Source organism: Oncorhynchus keta, chromosome 18 (assembly GCF_023373465.1).
Source record: "Oncorhynchus keta strain PuntledgeMale-10-30-2019 chromosome 18, Oket_V2, whole genome shotgun sequence".
NCBI classification, from domain to species: domain Eukaryota; kingdom Metazoa; phylum Chordata; class Actinopteri; order Salmoniformes; family Salmonidae; genus Oncorhynchus; species Oncorhynchus keta.
In genome coordinates, this window is record NC_068438.1 from 18,147,680 (window position 1) to 18,170,179 (window position 22,500).

At 45.8% G+C, this 22,500-nt stretch overlaps 1 protein-coding gene across 2 annotated transcripts in view; it reads right to left on the reverse strand.

The window, feature by feature from the left end:
• LOC118374102 (protocadherin-16) overlaps nt 1-22,500 on the reverse strand; it is a 217,865-nt gene that overhangs the window by 51,123 nt on the left and 144,242 nt on the right. For both annotated transcript variants that reach the window (XM_052467517.1, XM_052467516.1), the window contains exon 3: nt 2,693-2,881. In XM_052467517.1, the coding sequence (XP_052323477.1) occupies nt 2,693-2,881 (189 nt within the window). The remainder of the gene's footprint in view (nt 1-2,692; nt 2,882-22,500) is intronic.

The following is a 22,500-nucleotide window of genomic DNA, read 5'->3' on the forward strand; positions in this document are numbered from 1 at the left end:
CAGACCTGTCAGGGAGAGTCATTCACAGCACAGACCTGTCAGGGAAACTCATTCACAGCACAGACCTGTCAGGGAAACTCATTCACAGCACAGTCCTGTCAGGGAAACTCATTCACAGCACAGACCTGTCAGGGAAACTCATTCACAGCACAGACCTGTCAGGGAAACTCATTCACAGCATAGTCCTGTCAGGGAAACTCATTCACAGCACAGTCCTGTCAGGGAAACTCATTCACAGCATAGTCCTGTCAGGGAAACTCATTCACAGCACAGTCCTGCCAGGGAAACTCATTCACAGCACAGTCCTACCAGGGAAACTCATTCACAGCATAGTCCTGTCAGGGAAACTCATTCACAGCACAGTCCTACCAGGGAAACTCATTCACAGCATAGTCCTGTCAGGGAAACTCATTCACAGCACAGCCCTGCCAAGGAGAGTCATTCACAGCATAGTCCTGTCAGGGAAACTCATTCACAGCACAGTCCTGCCAGGGAAACTCATTCACAGCACAGACCTGTCAGGGAAACTCATTCACAGCATAGTCCTGTCAGGGAAACTCATTCACAGCACAGTCCTGTCAGGGAAACTCATTCACAGCATAGTCCTGTCAGGGAAACTCATTCACAGCACAGACCTGTCAGGGAAACTCATTCACAGCATAGTCCTGTCAGGGAAACTCATTCACAGCACAGTCCTGTCAGGGAAACTCATTCACAGCACAGACCTGTCAGGGAAACTCATTCACAGCACAGACCTGTCAGGGAAACTCATTCACAGCACAGTCCTGCCAGGGAAACTCATTCACAGCACAGACCTGTCAGGGAAACTCATTCACAGCACAGACCTGTCAGGGAAACTCATTCACAGCACAGACCTGCCAGGGAGAGTCATTCACAGCACAGACCTGTCAGGGAAACTCATTCACAGCACAGACCTGTCAGGGAAACTCATTCACAGCATAGTCCTGTCAGGGAAACTCATTCACAGCACAGTCCTGCCAGGGAAACTCATTCACAGCACAGTCCTGTCAGGGAAACTCATTCACAGCATAGTCCTGTCAGGGAAACTCATTCACAGCATAGTCCTGTCAGGGAAACTCATTCACAGCACAGACCTGCCAGGGAGAGTCATTCACAGCACAGACCTGTCAGGGAAACTCATTCACAGCACAGACCTGTCAGGGAAACTCATTCACAGCACAGACCTGCCAGGGAGAGTCATTCACAGCACAGACCTGTCAGGGAAACTCATTCACAGCATAGTCCTGTCAGGGAAACTCATTCACAGCATAGTCCTGTCAGGGAAACTCATTCACAGCACAGCCCTGCCAGGGAGAGTCATTCACAGCATAGTCCTGCCAGGGAAACTCATTCACAGCACAGACCTGCCAGGGAGAGTCATTCACAGCACAGACCTGTCAGGGAAACTCATTCACAGCACAGACCTGTCAGGGAAACTCATTCACAGCACAGACCTGCCAGGGAGAGTCATTCACAGCACAGACCTGTCAGGGAAACTCATTCACAGCATAGTCCTGTCAGGGAAACTCATTCACAGCACAGACCTGCCAGGGAGAGTCATTCACAGCACAGACCTGTCAGGGAAACTCATTCACAGCACAGACCTGTCAGGGAAACTCATTCACAGCACAGACCTGCCAGGGAGAGTCATTCACAGCACAGACCTGTCAGGGAAACTCATTCACAGCATAGTCCTGTCAGGGAAACTCATTCACAGCATAGTCCTGTCAGGGAAACTCATTCACAGCACAGCCCTGCCAGGGAGAGTCATTCACAGCATAGTCCTGTCAGGGAAACTCATTCACAGCACAGACCTGCCAGGGAGAGTCATTCACAGCACAGACCTGTCAGGGAAACTCATTCACAGCATAGTCCTGTCAGGGAAACTCATTCACAGCATAGTCCTGTCAGGGAAACTCATTCACAGCACAGCCCTGCCAGGGAGAGTCATTCACAGCATAGTCCTGCCAGGGAAACTCATTCACAGCACAGTCCTGTCAGGGAAACTCATTCACAGCATAGTCCTGCCAGGGAAACTCATTCACAGCACAGTCCTGTCAGGGAAACTCATTCACAGCATAGTCCTGCCAGGGAAACTCATTCACAGCATAGTCCTGCCAGGGAAACTCATTCACAGCATAGTCCTGCCAGGGAAACTCATTCACAGCACAGCCCTGCCAGGGAGAGTCATTCACAGCACAGCCCTGCCAGGGAGAGTCATTCAGACTCTTTTATTTGTCTACACTACTGAAAAACGTTCTGCTCTGCTGTGTTCTGCTCTGCCTGACTGGGGAGCTCCCCTCTCTACTAGCTATCCTGGCTCTGGCTCTATAGCTGCGTCTAATAGCCAGGGTTCTGCTAGCTATATCTCTGCTGTGAACCCTGCTGTGAAATATTGGTTAAAAAGATGCATTCAATTGTTGGAAGCATCAACATTACCAGGGTGCTGGAGTTTTTATTCTTTTAGCCCTGTTGTGATAAACACTGTGAACAGCACTGCTTTAAGAGATCACTGTCAGGGGTTTAATGTACTCACAGGGAGAGATTATGTGCCAAATGGCACTCTATTTCATAGGGCGCTGGTCAATGGGAATTGACTATGTAGGGAATACGGTGCCATTTGGGGATGGAGCCATTGGATGAGGATGTAGAGATACCGTAGGAGACTCACCCCGTCCACGGCGGTGACGGTAAAGTCATAGCTGGTTGGTCCCTGATCCCTGTCCAGAGCCACGTTGGTACAGATCTGTCCTGTCTCCTTCCCTACAGAGAACTGGGAGGGGACAGCACTGTTGATTCCTGACCCCAGAGAGTAACTGATGGAGCCGAAGGAGCCGCCGTCCGCGTCTGTCGCTGTCACCTGGAAAAGGGGAGATAAAACAGTTTGTCTTAAGGGGAACTTTCACTGTTACACCTACAGAGATAGAGACAAGAATACACCCACAGTAGGAGCTAGACAGATAAGGAAATATTCAGATAGCAACTAGACAGATAAGGAAATATTCAGCTAGGAGCTAGACAGATAAGGAAATATTCAGCTCGGAGCTAGACAGATAAGGAAATATTCAGCTCGGAGCTAGACAGATAAGGAAATATTCAGCTAGAAGCTAGACAGATAAGGAAATATTCAGCTAGGAGCCAGACAGATAAGGAAGTGTTCAGCTAGGAGCCAGACAGATAAGGAAATATTCAGCTAGGAGCAAGACAGATAAGGAAATATTCAGCGAGGTGCAAGACAGATAAGGAAATATTCAGCTAGGAGCAAGACAGATAAGGAAATATTCTGCAACTCTTGGAGGACACTGGATGTTGACTTTAAAAAATGCAATTATTCCACTACCATAAACTACTTTTGGACAGCTGAAGAAAGCACACAATTTGTCCTCGGAAAATGACCTTTTCTAGACCAATGTATTTGAGTATATACCCTGTAGGATCCTTTTGGATAGTACCACTAGAATGAACAGGGAACAAACACAGTAAAGCACAGTAACAGTACAGGACAGGACAGGACAGGACAGTAACAGTACAGGACAGTTACAGTACAGGAGAGTAAGAGTACAGGACAGTAATACTACAGGACAGGACAGTAACAGTACAGGACAGTAACAGGACAGGACAGTAACAGTACAGGACAGTAACAGTGACAGGACAGTAACAGGACAGTAACAGTAACAGTACAGTAACAGTAACAGTAACAGTAACAGTACAGTACAGTAACAGGACAGTACAGGACAGTAACAGGACAGGACAGTAACAGGAACAGTACAGGGCAGTAACAGGACAGAACAGGACAGAACAGGACAGTAACAGTACAGGACAGTAACAGTACAGGACAGTAACAGTACAGGACAGGACAGCAACAGTACAGTAACAGTACAGGACAGGACAGTAACAGGACATAACAGGACAGTAACAGTACAGTACAGTAACAGTACAGGACAGTACAGGACAGTAACAGGACAGTAACAGTACAGTACAGTAACAGTACAGGACAGTACAGTAACAGTACAGGACAGTAACAGTACAGTAACAGTACAGGACAGTAACAGTACAGGACAGTAACAGTACAGTAACAGGACAGTAACAGGACAGTAACAGTAACAGTACAGGACAGTAGCAGTAACAGTACAGGACAGTAACAGTAACAGTACAGGACAGTAACAGTACAGTGCAGTAACAGGACAGTAACAGTACAGTAACAGTACATGACAGTAACAGGACAGGACAGTAACAGTAACAGTAACAGGACAGTAACAGTACAGTAACAGTACAGGACAGTAACAGTACAGTAACAGGACAGGACAGTAGCAGTAACAGTAACAGTACAGGACAGGACAGTACAGTAACAGTACAGTACAGGACAGGACAGTAACAGTACAGTAACAGTACAGTAACAGGACAGTAACAGTACAGTAACAGGACAGTAACAGTAACAGTACAGGACAGTAACAGTACAGTAACAGTACAGTAACAGGACAGTAACAGCACAGTGCAGTAACAGGACAGTAACAGTACAGGACAGTAACAGTACAGGACAGTAACAGTACAGTAACAGGACAGTAACAGTACAGGACAGGACAGTAACAGGACAGTAACAGTACAGGACAGTAACAGTACAGTAACAGGACAGTAACAGTACAGTACAGGACAGTAACAGGACAGTAACAGTACAGTACAGGACAGGACAGTAACAGTACAGTAACAGTACAGTAACAGGACAGTAACAGTAACAGTAACAGTACAGGACAGTACAGTAACAGTACAGGACAGTAACAGTAAGAGTAACAGTACAGTACAGGACAGGACAGTAACAGTACAGTAACAGGACAGTAACAGTACAGTAACAGTACAGGACAGTAACAGTACAGTAACAGGACAGTAACAGTACAGGACAGGACAGTAACAGTACAGGACAGTAACAGTAGAGGACAGTAACAGTACAGTAACAGGACAGTAACAGTACAGGACAGGACAGTAACAGTACAGTACAGTAACAGTACAGTAACAGTACAGTAACAGTACAACAACAGTACAGGACAGTAACAGTAACAGTAGAGGACAGTAACAGGACAGTAACAGTACAGGACAGTAACAGTACAGTAACAGGACAGTAACAGTACAGTACAGGACAGTAACAGGACAGTAACAGTACAGTACAGGACAGGACAGTAACAGTACAGTAACAGTACAGTAACAGGACAGTAACAGTAACAGTACAGTACAGTACAGTAACAGTACAGGACAGTAACAGTAACAGTACAGGACAGGACAGTAACAGTACAGTAACAGTACAGTAACAGGACAGTAACAGTACAGGACAGTAACAGTACAGTAACAGTACAGTAACAGGACAGTAACAGTACAGGACAGGACAGTAACAGTACAGGACAGTAACAGTAGAGGACAGTAACAGTACAGTAACAGGACAGTAACAGTACAGGACAGGACAGTAACAGTACAGTACAGTACAGTAACAGTACAGTAACAGTACAGGACAGTAACAGGACAGTAACAGTACAGTAACAGTACAGTAACAGTACAACAACAGTACAGGACAGTAACAGTAACAGTAGAGGACAGTAACAGTACAGTAACAGTACAGTAACAGTACAGTAACAGTAACAGGACAGTAACAGTACAGTAACAGGACAGTAACAGTACATTAACAGTAACAGTACAGTAACAGTAACAGTAGAGGACAGTAACAGTACAGTAACAGTACAGTAACAGTAACAGGACAGTAACAGTACAGTAACAGGACAGTAACAGTACAGTAACAGTACAGTAACAGTACAGGACAGTAACAGTACAGTAACAGTACAGGACAGTAACAGTACAGTAACAGTACAGTAACAGGACAGGACAGTAACAGTACAGTAACAGTAACAGGACAGTAACAGTAACAGTACAGTAACAGTACAGGACAGTACAGTACAGTAACAGTACAGGACAGTAACAGTACAGTACGAGACAGGACAGTAACAGTACAGATCAGTACAGTAACAGTACAGGACAGGACAGTACAGTAACAGGACAGTAACAGGACAGTACAGGACAGTACAGTAACAGGACAGTAACAGTACAGGACAGTAACAGTACAGTAACAGAACAGTAACAGAACAGGACAGTAACAGTACAGTAACAGTACAGTAACAGTACAGGACAGTAACAGTACAGTAACAGTACAGTAACAATACAGGACAGTAACAGTACAGTAACAGTACAGTACAGGACAGTAACAGTACAGTAACAGTACAGTACAGGACAGTAACAGTACAGTAACAGTACAGGACAGTAACAGTACAGTACAGTAGTGCAGTACAGTACAGTACAGTACAGTACAGTACAGTACAGTACAGTACAGTAACAGGACAGTACAGTAACAGGACAGTACAGTAACAGTACAGGACAGTACAGTAACAGTACAGGACAGTACAGTAACAGGACAGTAACAGGACAGTAACAGGACAGTAACAGTAACAGTACAGTACAGTAACAGGACAGTACAGTAACAGGACAGTAACAGGACAGTAACAGGACAGTAACAGTAACAGTACAGTACAGTAACAGGACAGTAACAGTACAGTAACAGTACAGTACAGTACAGTACAGTACAGTAACAGGACAGTACAGTAACAGTACAGGACAGTACAGTAACAGGACAGTAACAGTACAGGACAGGACAGTAACAGTACAGGACAGTAACAGTAGAGGACAGTAACAGTACAGTAACAGGACAGTAACAGTACAGGACAGGACAGTAACAGTACAGGACAGTAACAGTAGAGGACAGTAACAGTACAGTAACAGGACAGTAACAGTACAGGACAGGACAGTAACAGTACAGTACAGTAACAGTACAGTAACAGTACAGTAACAGTAACAGTACAACAACAGTACAGGACAGTAACAGTAACAGTAGAGGACAGTAACAGGACAGTAACAGTACAGGACAGTAACAGTACAGTAACAGGACAGTAACAGTACAGTACAGGACAGTAACAGGACAGTAACAGTACAGTACAGGACAGGACAGTAACAGTACAGTAACAGGACAGTAACAGGACAGTAACAGTAACAGTACAGGACAGTACAGTAACAGTACAGGACAGTAACAGTAACAGTACAGGACAGGACAGTAACAGTACAGAAACAGTACAGTAACAGGACAGTAACAGTACAGGACAGTAACAGTACAGTAACAGTACAGTAACAGGACAGTAACAGTACAGGACAGGACAGTAACAGTACAGGACAGTAACAGTAGAGGACAGTAACAGTACAGTAACAGGACAGTAACAGTACAGGACAAGACAGTAACAGTACAGTACAGTAACAGTACAGTAACAGTACATGACAGTAACAGGACAGTAACAGTACAGTAACAGTACAGTAACAGTAACAGTACAACAACAGTACAGGACAGTAACAGTAACAGTAGAGGACAGTAACAGTACAGTAACAGTATAGTAACAGTACAGTAACAGTAACAGGACAGTAACAGGACAGTAACAGTACAGTAACAGGACAGTAACAGTACATTAACAGTAACAGTACAGTAACAGTAACAGTAGAGGACAGTAACAGTACAGTAACAGTACAGTAACAGTAACAGGACAGTAACAGTACAGTAACAGGACAGTAACAGTACAGTAACAGTACAGTAACAGGACAGTAACAGTACAGTAACAGTACAGTAACAGTAACAGGACAGTAACAGTAACAGTACAGGACAGTACAGTACAGTACAGTAACAGTACAGGACATTAACAGTACAGTAACAGGACAGTAACAGGACAGTACAGTACAGTAACAGGACAGTACAGTACAGGACAGTAACAGTACAGTAACAGTACAGGACAGTAACAGTAGAGTAACAGTACAGTACAGTACAGTACAGTACAGTACAGTAACAGTACAGTACAGTACAGTACAACACAGTAACAGTACAGGACAGTAACAGTACAGGACAGTAACAGTACAGTACAGTAACAGTACAGTACAGGACAGTACAGTACAGGACAGTACAGTAACAGTACAGTACAGTAACAGGACAGTAACAGTAACAGTAACAGGACAGTAACAGTACAGTAACAGTACAGTACAGGACAGTAACAGTACAGTAACAGTACAGGACAGTAACAGTACAGTACAGTAGTGCAGTACAGTACAGTACAGTACAGTACAGTACAGTACAGTACAGTAACAGGACAGTACAGTAACAGGACAGTACAGTAACAGTACAGGACAGTACAGTAACAGTACAGGACAGTACAGTAACAGTACAGGACAGTACAGTAACAGGACAGTAACAGGACAGTAACAGGACAGTAACAGTAACAGTACAGTACAGTAACAGGACAGTACAGTAACAGGACAGTAACAGGACAGTAACAGGACAGTAACAGTAACAGTACAGTAACAGGACAGTAACAGTACAGTAACAGTACAGTACAGTACAGTAACAGGACAGTACAGTAACAGTACAGGACAGTACAGTAACAGGACAGTAACAGTACAGGACAGGACAGTAACAGTACAGGACAGTAACAGTAGAGGACAGTAACAGTACAGTAACAGGACAGTAACAGTACAGGACAGGACAGTAACAGTACAGGACAGTAACAGTAGAGGACAGTAACAGTACAGTAACAGGACAGTAACAGTACAGGACAGGACAGTAACAGTACAGTACAGTAACAGTACAGTAACAGTACAGTAACAGTACAACAACAGTACAGGACAGTAACAGTAACAGTAGAGGACAGTAACAGGACAGTAACAGTACAGGACAGTAACAGTACAGTAACAGGACAGTAACAGTACAGTACAGGACAGTAACAGGACAGTAACAGTACAGTACAGGACAGTAACAGTAACAGTACAGTAACAGTACAGTAACAGGACAGTAACAGTAACAGTACAGGACAGTACAGTAACAGTACAGGACAGTAACAGTAACAGTACAGGACAGGACAGTAACAGTACAGTAACAGTACAGTAACAGGACAGTAACAGTACAGTAACAGTACAGTAACAGGACAGTAACAGTACAGGACAGGACAGTAACAGTACAGGACAGTAACAGTAGAGGACAGTAACAGTACAGTAACAGGACAGTAACAGTACAGGACAGGACAGTAACAGTACAGTACAGTACAGTAACAGTACAGTAACAGTACAGGACAGTAACAGGACAGTAACAGTACAGTAACAGTACAGTAACAGTAACAGTACAACAACAGTACAGGACAGTAACAGTAACAGTAGAGGACAGTAACAGTACAGTAACAGTACAGTAACAGTACAGTAACAGTAACAGGACAGTAACAGGACAGTAACAGTACAGTAACAGGACAGTAACAGTACATTAACAGTAACAGTACAGTAACAGTAACAGTAGAGGACAGTAACAGTACAGTAACAGTACAGTAACAGTAACAGGACAGTAACAGTACAGTAACAGGACAGTAACAGTACAGTAACAGTACAGTAACAGGACAGTAACAGTACAGTAACAGTACAGGACAGTAACAGTACAGTAACAGGACAGGACAGTAACAGGACAGTAACAGTAACAGGACAGTAACAGTAACAGTACAGTAACAGTACAGGACAGTACAGTACAGTAACAGTACAGGACAGTAACAGTACAGTACGAGACAGGACAGTAACAGTACAGATCAGTACAGTAACAGTACAGGACAGGACAGTACAGTAACAGGACAGTAACAGGACAGTACAGGACAGTACAGTAACAGGACAGTAACAGTACAGGACAGTAACAGTACAGTAACAGAACAGTAACAGTACAGTACAACACAGTACAGTACAGTACAGTACAGTACAGTACAATACAGCACAGTAACAGTACAGGACAGGACAGTAACAGTACAGTAACAGTACAGGACAGTAACAGTACAGTAATAGTACAGGACAGGACAGTAACAGAACAGGACAGTACAGTAACAGTACAGTACAGTAACAGGACAGGACAGTACAGTACAGTACAGTAACAGTACAGGACAGTAACAGTAACAGTACAGGACAGGACAGTAACAGTACAGTAACAGTACAGTAACAGGACAGGACAGTAACAGTAACAGTAACAGTACAGGACAGGACAGTAACAGTACAGTAACAGTACAGTAACAGTGACAGTAACAGTACAGGACAGGACAGGACAGTAACAGTACAGTAACAGTACAAGACAGTAACAGTACAGTAACAGTACAGTAACAGTACAGTAACAGGACAGTAACAGTACAGTAAAAGTAACAGTACAGTAACAGTAACAGGACAGTAACAGGACAGTAACAGGACAGTAACAGTACAGTAACAGTAACAGGACAGTAACAGTACAGTAACAGTACAGGACAGTACAGTACAGTACGGGACAGGACAGTAACAGTACAGTAACAGTACAGGACAGTACAGTAACAGGACAGTACAGTACGGGACAGGACAGTAACAGTACAGTAACAGTACAGGACAGTAACAGTACAGTACGGGACAGGACAGTAACAGTACAGTAACAGTACAGGACAGTAACAGGACAGTAACAGGACAGTACAGTACAGGACAGGACAGGACAGTACAGTACAGGACAGTAACAGTACAGTAACAGTACAGGACAGTAACAGTACAGTAGAGTAACAGTACAGTACAGTACAGTAACAGGACAGTAACAGTACAGTAACAGGACAGTAACAGTACAGTAACAGGACAGTAACAGTACAGTAACAGTACAGGACAGTAACAGTACAGTAACAGTACAGTAACAGGACAGTAACAGTACAGGACAGTAACAGTACAGTAACAGTAACAGGACAGTAACAGTAACAGTACAGTAACAGTACAGGACAGTACAGTACAGTAACAGTACAGGACAGTAACAGTACAGATCAGTACAGGACAGGACAGTACAGTAACAGGACAGTAACAGGACAGTACAGTACAGTAACAGGACAGTAACAGTACAGTAACAGAACAGTAACAGTACAGTAGAGTAACAGTACAGTACAGTACAGTACAATACAGCACAGTAACAGTACAGGACAGGACAGTAACAGTACAGTAACAGTACAGTAACAGTACAGGACAGGACAGTAACAGAACAGGACAGTACAGTACAGTAACAGTACAGTACAGTACAGTAACAGGACAGTAACAGAACAGGACAGTACAGTACAGTAACAGTACAGGACAGTAACAGTACAGGACAGTAACAGTACAGGACAGGACAGTAACAGTACAGTAACAGTACAGTAACAGGACAGGACAGTAACAGTAACAGTACAGGACAGGACAGTAACAGGACAGTAACAGTACAGTAACAGTAACAGTACAGGACAGGACAGGACAGTAACAGTACAGTAACAGTACAGTAACAGTACAAGACAGTAACAGGACAGTAACAGTACAGTAACAGTACAGTAACAGTAACAGGACAGTAACAGTACAGTAACAGTAACAGTACAGTAAAAGTAACAGTACAGTAACAGGACAGTAACAGTACAGTAACAGTAACAGGACAGTAACAGTAACAGTACAGGACAGTACAGTACAGTAACAGTACAGGACAGTAACAGTACAGTAACAGGACAGTAACAGGACAGTACAGTACAGTAACAGGACAGTACAGTACAGGACAGTAACAGTACAGTAACAGTACAGGACAGTAACAGTAGAGTAACAGTACAGTACAGTACAGTACAGTACAGTACAGTACAGTACAGTAACAGTACAGTACAGTACAGTACAGCACAGTAACAGTACAGGACAGTAACAGTACAGGACAGTAACAGTACAGTACAGTAACAGTACAGTACAGGACAGTACAGTACAGGACAGTACAGTAACAGTACAGTACAGTAACAGGACAGTAACAGTAACAGTACAGTACAGTAACAGGACAGTAACAGTACAGTAACAGTACAGTACAGGACAGTAACAGTACAGTAACAGTACAGGACAGTAACAGTACAGTACAGGACAGGACAGTACAGTACAGTAGTGCAGTACAGTACAGTACAGTACAGTACAGTACAGTACAGTACAGTACAGTAACAGGACAGTACAGTAACAGGACAGTACAGTACAGTAACAGTACAGGACAGTACAGTAACAGTACAGGACAGTACAGTAACAGGACAGTAACAGGACAGTAACAGTAACAGTACAGTACAGTAACAGGACAGTACAGTAACAGGACAGTAACAGGACAGTAACAGGACAGTAACAGTAACAGTACAGTACAGTAACAGGACAGTAACAGTACAGTAACAGTACAGTACAGGACAGTACAGTAACAGGACAGTACAGTAACAGTACAGGACAGTACAGTAACAGTACAGGACAGTACAGTAACAGGACAGTAACAGGACAGTAACAGGACAGTAACAGTAACAGTACAGTAACAGGACAGTACAGTAACAGGACAGTAACAGGACAGTAACAGGACAGTAACAGGACAGTAACAGTACAGTACAGTAACAGGACAGTACAGTAACAGGACAGTAACAGGACAGTAACAGTAACAGTACAGTACAGTAACAGGACAGTAACAGTACAGTAACAGTACAGGACAGTACAGTAACAGGACAGTAACAGGACAGTAACAGTACAGTAACAGGACAGTAACAGTACAGTAACAGTACAGTAACAGTACAGTACAGGACAGTAACAGTACAGTAACAGTACAGGACAGTAACAGTACAGGACAGTACAGTAACAGTACAGGACAGGACAGTACAGTACAGTACAGTACAGTACAGTACAGTGCAGTACAGTACAGTACAGTACAGTAACAGGACAGTACAGTAACAGGACTGTACAGTAACAGTACAGGACAGTACAGTAACAGTACAGGACAGTACAGTAACAGGACAGTAACAGGACAGTAACAGGACAGTAACAGGACAGGTCAGGATAGTATAGGACACCAGGTGCTGTTGGAGTCTTTACTTCTCATCTGTGTTGTTTATCTGAGTTAGAGCCAAAGCCAAACTGCCTCTGGTAGAGCGAGGCACTGGGTGAGGGAGGGAGGGAGATGAGGAGAGGATGACTTCTCCAGCCCTGCCTGCGTTTAGCCGGGAGAGATGCCAGCAGTAGAGACAGCCAGGCTGGTCCAGGAGTGGAGTGGCGACTGTCTGAACAGCCCAGTGACAGGGGAAGGGGGGTCTGAGGAGCAGGAGGGTATCCCCCACAGCACGCCTCACTGCTTCCCTGCCTCACCACATTATAACTCTAACGTTCTACCCCTCAACGTCTGGTTTTAATACACCTCACATCTACAGTACAGAGAGAGCTGGTGGGTTCATAACAGACAGCCTCCACTCAGTTCAGCCCAACTCCCCACCCACCCAGCCAGCCACCAGCCAGCTGAGGAAAGGAGACTGTAGCAGCTCCCTGGATTACACTAACCAAACAAGCCAATCAGAGAGCCTCCTGGGTACTAGCAGGGTAATCGTTTACAAGTGTTGGCTCGGGATCGCAGCTAGAAAGAGATTACAGATGGGGTTAAGCCTCACAAGTTGATTAGAGTTCTCTCTTTCCTTCCATCTCTACAAAAAAGGGGGATCTCTCTGGGAAGGAAAGGAGAAGTTGATGAAATGAAATAGAGTCTCCAATGTGTACTTGTAGTGCAGTATGGCTGCTCTATGTCTAAGAGGGCAGCTAGGAGAGAGCTATGAGGGACTGGGCCAAGGAAAATACAGCCAGTCATGCTTATCAAAAGCACACACTTCCCTGGCCTGGCCCTGGCTCCTGTCCTGGCCTTACTCCTGTCCTGTTCTGTCCTGGCCCTAACTCCTGTCCTGTCCTGGCCGTAACTCCTGTCCTGTTCTGTTCCTGGCTCCTGTCCCGGCCCTGGCTCCTGTCCTGTCCTGGTCCTGGCTCCTGTCCTGTCCTGGCCCTAACTCCTGTCCTGTCCTGTCCTGGTCCTGGCTCCTGTCCTGTCCTGGCCCTAACTCCTGTCCTGTTCTGGTCCTGGCTCCTGTCTTGGCCTGGCTCCTGTGAGTGTACGAGGATGGAAACCATTCATTAGAAGTGATGATGATTCTCAGCTGAAACAGGATCTCTGTTCTGTATGTATCCTGTAGCACATAGTGGTCGGGGGACTCGGTGCTGAGCAGTGTGTGTGCGTGTGCGTGTGTATTTGTGCATGCGCACGTATGTGTGTGTGTGTGTGTGTGTGTGTGTGTGTGTGTGTGTGTGTGTGTGTGTGTGTGTGTGTGTGTGTGTGTGTGTGTGTGTGTGTGTGTGTGTGTGTGTGTGTGTGTGTGTGTGTGTGTGTGTGTGTGTGTTTGGCCTAACGACAGCCAAAGGACATTGAGAGAGCTAGTGAGAGAGCCTGTGAGGTTGGCAGAGAGAGAGACACACCAAAGAGATGGATAGTAAGGGAGGGCACAGAGACCGGGAGCTTGTTGAGGAGAGAACAGTATCTCTGTTAAAACACAGCAGCCCTCTGGACCTGTAGCTGTACTTCAACATGAAATTATCTGGCAAGAGGCACTGTATTTATAACTACTGCACTGCTGCTCTTGTTCTCACCACATTAGCATGACAGGACCTGGACAGGTTAAACACTGAGAGCTAGTCGTGGCAGTAGGAGACGGCTTGATTTGTGTGTGTGTGTGTGTGTGTGTGTGTGTGTGTGTGTGTGTGTGTGTGTGTGTGTGTGTGTGTGTGTGTGTGTGTGTGTGTGTGTGTGTGTGTGTGTGTGTGTGTGTGTGTGTGTGTGTGTGTGTGTGTGTGTGTGTGTGTGTGCATGTAAGTGAGAGAGAGCTATATGAGGAGACCCAAACGTCACTTTCCATTTCAGCCACAACCTGGCATGGAGGAATGTTTATTTTCCTAGCCCATACCACCATCATAAAAAAATGGCACCTGTACAATACTCACATAAAATATTTATGATATGAAGGCTGACAAATGAACTGGTAGAATGCACCTGGGATTTACAGTTGAGGGGAAAGAATGGAACTATGAATTCAGAGGTAGAGGCTATAGAGTTCGCTACTCTCATATGAACACAATTACAGTACAGCAGCAATACTGAAGCGGGAGGGAAAATACTCTCCTGTAGCATAGCATTAAAAAGTGTGACAGACACAGAAACAGTGAAGGTCTCCTAACCCAAATAGTGAAGGGAGAAGTGTTAGCCTGTGGCTGCAAAGACTGGATGAACAGTGGAGTGGTGGAACAGTATTACTAGGACCTGGGGTTATTCCTGGGTAGGACATGTGGTTGAGAAGAACTCTTGGCCCCAAGAATAACATGAAAGGCTGAGCAAGGAGAAGAATATCTCTTCAAGTAGACAGATGGATAGGAGGACCAGAGAGATGGATAGGAGGACCAGAGAGATGGATAGGAGGACCAGAGAGATGGATAGGAGGACCAGAGAGATGGATAGGAGGACCAGAGAGATGGATAGGAGGACCAGAGAGATGGATAGGGTGACCAGAGAGATGGATAGGGTGACCAGAGAGATGGATAGTGTGACCAGAGAGATGGATAGGAGGACCAGAGAGATGGATAGGAGGACCAGAGAGATGGATAGGATGACCAGAGAGATGGATAGGAGGACTAGAGAGATGGATAGGGTGACCAGAGAGATGGATAGGGTGACCAGAGAGATGGATAGGGTGACCAGAGAGATGGATAGGAGGACCAGAGAGATGGATAGGAGGACCAGAGAGATGGATAGGATGACCAGAGAGATGGATAGGAGGACTAGAGCGATGGATAGGTTGACCAGAGAGATGGATAGGAGGACTAGAGAGATGGATAGGTTGACCAGAGAGATGGATAGGAGGACAGAGACAGATAGGAGGACCAGAGAGATGGATAAGAGGACAGAGACAGATAGGAGGACCAGAGAGATGGATAGGAGGACAGAGACAGATAGGAGGACCAGAGAGATGGATAGGAGGACCAGAGAGATGGATAGGAGGACCAGAGAGATGGATAGGAGGACCAGAGAGATGGATAGGAGGACCAGAGAGATGGATAGGAGGACCAGAGAGATGGATAGGAGGACCAGAGAGATGGATAGGGTGACCAGAGAGATGGATAGGGTGACCAGAGAGATGGATAGGAGGACCAGAGAGATGGATAGGAGGACCAGAGAGATGGATAGGATGACCAGAGAGATGGATAGGATGACCAGAGAGATGGATAGGAGGACTAGAGAGATGGATAGGGTGACCAGAGAGATGGATAGGGTGACCAGAGAGATGGATAGGGTGACCAGAGAGATGGATAGGAGGACCAGAGAGATGGATAGGAGGACCAGAGAGATGGATAGGATGACCAGAGAGATGGATAGGAGGACTAGAGCGATGGATAGGTTGACCAGAGAGATGGATAGGAGGACTAGAGAGATGGATAGGTTGACCAGAGAGATGGATAGGAGGACAGAGACAGATAGGAGGACCAGAGAGATGGATAAGAGGACAGAGACAGATAGGATGACCAGAGAGATGGATAGGAGGACAGAGACAGATAGGAGGACCAGAGAGATGGATAGGAGGACCAGAGAGATGGATAAGAGGACAGAGACAGATAGGAGGACCAGAGAGATGGATAAGAGGACAGAGACAGATAGGAGGACCAGAGAGATGGATAAGAGGACAGAGACAGATAGGAGGACCAGAGAGATGGATAGGAGGACAGAGACAGATAGGAGGACCAGAGAGATGGATAGGAGGACCAGAGAGATGGATAAGAGGACAGAGACAGATAGGAGGACCAGAGAGATGGATAAGAGGACAGAGACAGATAGGAGGACCAGAGAGATGGATAAGAGGACAGAGACAGATAGGAGGACCAGAGAGATGGATAGGAGGACAGAGACAGATAGGAGGACCAGAGAGATGGATAGGAGGACCAGAGAGATGGATAAGAGGACAGAGAGATGGATAAGAGGACAGAGAGATGGATAGGGTGGCCAGAGAGATGGATAGGATGACCAGAGAGATAGATAGGGTGACCAGAGAGATGGATAGGAGGACCAGAGAGATGGATAAGAGGACAGAGAGATGGATAGGGTGGCCAGAGAGATGGATAGGGTGGCCAGAGAGATGGATAGGAGGACCAGAGAGATGGATAGGAGGACCAGAGAGATGGATAGGATGACCAGAGAGATGGATAGGAGGACTAGAGAGATGGATAGGGTGACCAGAGAGATGGATAGGGTGACCAGAGAGATGGATAGGGTGACCAGAGAGATGGATAGGAGGACCAGAGAGATGGATAGGAGGACCAGGGAGATGGATACGATGACCAGAGAGATGGATAGGAGGACTAGAGCGATGGATAGGTTGACCAGAGAGATGGATAGGAGGACTAGAGAGATGGATAGGTTGACCAGAGAGATGGATAGGAGGACAGAGACAGATAGGAGGACCAGAGAGATGGATAAGAGGACAGAGACAGATAGGAGGACCAGAGAGATGGATTAGAGGACAGAGACATATAGGAGGACCAGAGAGATGGATAGGAGGACAGAGACAGATAGGAGGACCAGAGAGATGGATAGGAGGACCAGAGAGATGGATAAGAGGACAGAGACAGATAGGAGGACCAGAGAGATGGATAAGAGGACAGAGACAGATAGGAGGACCAGAGAGATGGATAAGAGGACAGAGACAGATAGGAGGACCAGAGAGATGGATAGGAGGACCAGAGAGATGGATAAGAGGACAGAGACAGATAGGAGGACCAGAGAGATGGATAAGAGGACAGAGACAGATAGGAGGACCAGAGAGATGGATAAGAGGACAGAGACAGATAGGAGGACCAGAGAGATGGATAGGAGGACAGAGACAGATAGGAGGACCAGAGAGATGGATAGGAGGACCAGAGAGATGGATAAGAGGACAGAGAGATGGATAAGAGGACAGAGAGATGGATAGGGTGGCCAGAGAGATGGATAGGATGACCAGAGAGATAGATAGGGTGACCAGAGAGATGGATAGGAGGACCAGAGAGATGGATAAGAGGACAGAGAGATGGATAGGGTGGCCAGAGAGATGGATAGGGTGGCCAGAGAGATGGATAGGAGGACCAGAGAGATGGATAGGAGGACCAGAGAGATGGATAGGAGGACCAGAGAGATGGATAGGATGACCAGAGAGATGGATAGGAGGACTAGAGAGATGGATAGGTTGACCAGAGAGATGGATAGGAGGACTAGAGAGATGGATAGGTTGACCAGAGAGATGGATAGGGTGACCAGAGAGATGGATAGGATGACCAGAGAGATGGATAGGAGGACCAGAGAGATGGATAGGATGACCAGAGAGATGGATAGGAGGACTAGAGAGATGGATGGGTTGACCAGAGAGATGGATAGGAGGACTAGAGAGATGGATAGGTTGACCAGAGAGATGGATAGGGTGACCAGAGAGATGGATAAGAGGACAGAGACAGATAGGAGGACCAGAGAGATGGATAGGAGGACCAGAGAGATGGATAAGAGGACAGAGAGATGGATAGGGTGGCCAGAGAGATGGATAGGATGACCAGAGAGATAGATAGGAGGACCAGAGAGATGGATAGGAGGACCAGAGAGATGGATAAGAGGACAGAGAGATGGATAGGGTGGCCAGAGAGATGGATAGGGTGGCCAGAGAGATGGATAGGAGGACCAGAGAGATGGATAGGGTGACCAGGGAGATGGATAGGGAGACCAGAGAGATGGATAGGGTGACCAGAGAGATGGATAGGGTGACCAGAGAGATGGATAGGGTGACCAGAGAGATGGATAGGGTGACCAGAGAGATGTATAGGGTGACCAGAGAGATGGATAGGGTGAGCAGAGAGATGGATAGGAGGACCAGAGCGATGGATAAGAGGACCAGAGAGATGGATAGGGTGACCAGAGAGATGGATAGGGTGACCAGAGAGATTGATAGGGTGACCAGAGAGATGGATAGGGTGACCAGAGAGATGGATAGGGTGACCAGAGAGATGGATAGGGTGACCAGAGAGATGGATAGGGTGATCAGAGAGATGGATAGGGTGACCAGAGAGATGGATAGTGTGACCAGAGAGGTGACCAGAGAGAGGTGTGTGCGAGCTTACACGCACACACACACCACAGAAAGAGAGAGAGAGAGAGAGAGAGAGAGAGAGAGAGAGAGAGAGAGAGAGAGAGAGAGAGAGAGAGAGAGAGAGAGAGAGCAGTAAAGTCCAGGGATTGCGAGCTTTGAGGCTGTACTATGTTGTGAAGACAGATATCAGGAGTAATAGGAGGCATGTGGACAGGTTCACCTCCAGTTCAGCATGCTCTCACCAGCCTGATGTCTGTTATACATGATAGAGACAGATGTACTGATTCAACTGTTATCTACAATCTCTCCACGCTTGATTTCAGGGAAACACACATTGACAAACATATCCAGTGGATGTCCTGTTTGACTATAATAACGCTGCTCTAAACTCAACCCTCTCAACGTAACCATACACGTTCACAATGCTACGCCTGAGGAGAGCAATCAGAATGATCTCCACTCTACAGGGACCAGGAATGTCTATTCTTCTCTCATTCTAGGTTAATAACAGCATATCAGTGACATGGGGATGGAGCCCTGGAGCTGAGGCTGAGGACTAGGTCTGCCTGTCTAGAGATGTGTGTCCCAAATGGCACCCCATTCCCTACAAAGTGCCCTATGAGCCCTGGTCATAAGTAGTACACTACATAGAAAAAAGGATGCCATTTCAGATGACATTATATCACATCTCCACACAGCCGGACAGGCTTGGTTTATAATGCAGCCTCATTCTGACGGAGACAGAATGTCTTTGTCCTAAATGGCACAGTAGTGTACTATAGGGAATACTGGAATAGCGGTCCATTTGGGACGCAGCCAGAATAATTAGCCAAACCACAGACAGACAGACAACCCGCAGTGACGAGGAGGATTAACCCAATAAAATAACCTCTCTGGCGTTCATTAAAAAGTCTTCGTAAAATCCTGATGGAAGGAGCTGCTGTATATCATACATAGTGAGAGAGATAGAGAAACAGAGATGGGGAGAGAGAGAGAGATGAGGGGAAGGTGTAAATCACTCACAATGTGTTAAGACTAATAAAAACCATGTGATGAAGATTGATGTCCACTCACCATGTCTTAATGTCAATCTGGTATCTGCTGTTGTGTTGGTATAATTATAACCACAGCCAGACCGTTCCTTCCCTTTATACAGTGTGCGTCCCAAATGGCACACTATTCCTTATTCCCCCATAGGGCTCTGGTCAAAAGTAGTGCATTACATAGGGAATAGGGTGTCATTTGGGACACACACACAGTTACAGCGGTGAACACATACTGTACTTACGTTAACCAACAGTGCAGCTCAGTTCAAGTCTTGGCAGGGTTGTATATGTTTTGTGTTATACATTTCCATCTTGAATCCATGGTTTCCATCATAGAGTACAGTTACAGTCTCCTCCAGCTAATGGAATAAGGCTCAGGGCCCCTATATAGTGGGCTGATCCAAAACAATGTACTGAATAGGGTACAGGTATGACATTTGGGACACAGCCAGGTGTCTGTGAAGCTGAACCCTGAACTCTAACCTCTTCTACACTGGGTGAGTGAACTATCACCCAATACAAACTGTAGATATTAGCCAATCAGCTGCTGTCTTGTTCAAACGCTTGTAAACAACAGCTAGGTATTTGTGTGCTTCATCCAACTGTTTTTGTTCTTGAATTTCATTGATAATGAGTCAGTCACAGGTGTTGGACAAAGAATTACATACAGACTGTCATGACTTCCGCCGAAGTCAGTCCCTCTCCTTGTTCGGGCGGTGTTCGGCGGTCAACATCACCGGCCTTCTAGCCATCGCCGATCCACTTTTCATTTTCCATTTATGCTGTCTTTGTCTTACACACCTAGTTTCAATCCCCCAATTACTTGTTCATTATTTAACCCTCTGTTCCCCCATGTTTATTTGTGAGTACTTGTTTGTATGTAATACGGTCCGTTATGTAGGCTCACTTTATGGTTTGTATTTGTCTATTTTTGAGTAAATTACATTTATTTACTCATATCTGCTGTCCTGCGCCTGACTCCTCTACACAAGCTACACACAGACCTCATTACACAGACCTGGTAACCAGGCTAGAAGGGAACTACATACTGACCTGGTAACCAGGCTAGAAGGGAACTACATACTGACCTGGTAACCAGGATAGAAGATAATTACATACAGACCTGGTAACCAGGCTAGAAGGGAACTACATACTGACCTGGTAACCAGGATAGAAGATAATTACATAAAGACCTGGTAACCAGGCTAGAAGGGAACTACATACTGACCTGGTAACCAGGCTAGAAGATAACTACATTACAGACCTGGTAACCAGGCTAGAAGAGAACTACATTACAGGCCTGGTAACCAGGCTAGAAGAGAACTACATACAGACCTGGTAACCAGGCCAGAAGACAATTGGTACCCTATTCCCTACATAGTGAACTACTTTTGACCAGAGCCCTATGTGTCCTCATAGCCTGGTACTGTGATCCTCTGAGTCTGTTTTATATTGTTCAGGCTTCTCTCCTCTTCTGCTGGGTCTCTGCTCTGCCCACTGTGGTGCTGCTGTGTTGTGCAAACATTCCCTTTTTATTGGATTAGAAGTTCAAAGGCAGGAGAGTTGTTAGATGATGGTTGGAAGCCAGCAGAGTTCTCTCTCTACTCAGTGTGAGGGTACAGTAGAGCCTGGTGGAGATGTCTTGTGAAGCGAGGCGGAGATAGGAGGACTGAGGTTGGAGAGAGGGAGAGAGGGAGGTGGAAAGTGAGTGGGAGAGAGAGAGAGAGCGAGGAAGGAGAGGAGAAAAGGGACAGATTGAGAGAGAGGCTGCGGAGTGAGGAGACACAGGCCAGAGGGAGAAGGAAAGAGCGAAAGAGAGTGAGAAGAGAAAGAGTTTGGGGAGACATACTGAAGGAGGATCCAAGGATAACTGGGGCACTGTGCGGTTTGGGTTCAGTTCACCAATCAGATTCCTGCTGTATGGAGCCTACTTTCCAGCCAACACTGTCGCACAATCTCTCTCTGGCTGGAGAGTCATGGGGGAGAGAAGAGGAGATGGTACATTTCTGCTCTACACTTATAGTCTAATGTGCCTGAAGGGTTTGGATGCTCTGTCTGCTTCCCAAATGGCACCCTATTCCCTACATAGTGTAGTGCACTATAAATAGGTTGCCGTTTGGGACGCATCCTCTGTCTGTGTTCTGTTATGTCCTGTCCTGGCCCACCCTAGTGCTCACTTTGTGGTTGGTCCCTGCAGAAGGAGCCAGAAGGAGCCATGTTGGCCTTGAGGAGAACACGTCCCAGCTCTGGGTGGGAACTATTTTTAGAAATACAGAACACTGAGAACTGGTGGGAAGACTGACTGACTGACTAAACGAGAGCTTGGATTGACCACCCTTATGTTTTCCCTCTCTACACTATGACTGTTGCAA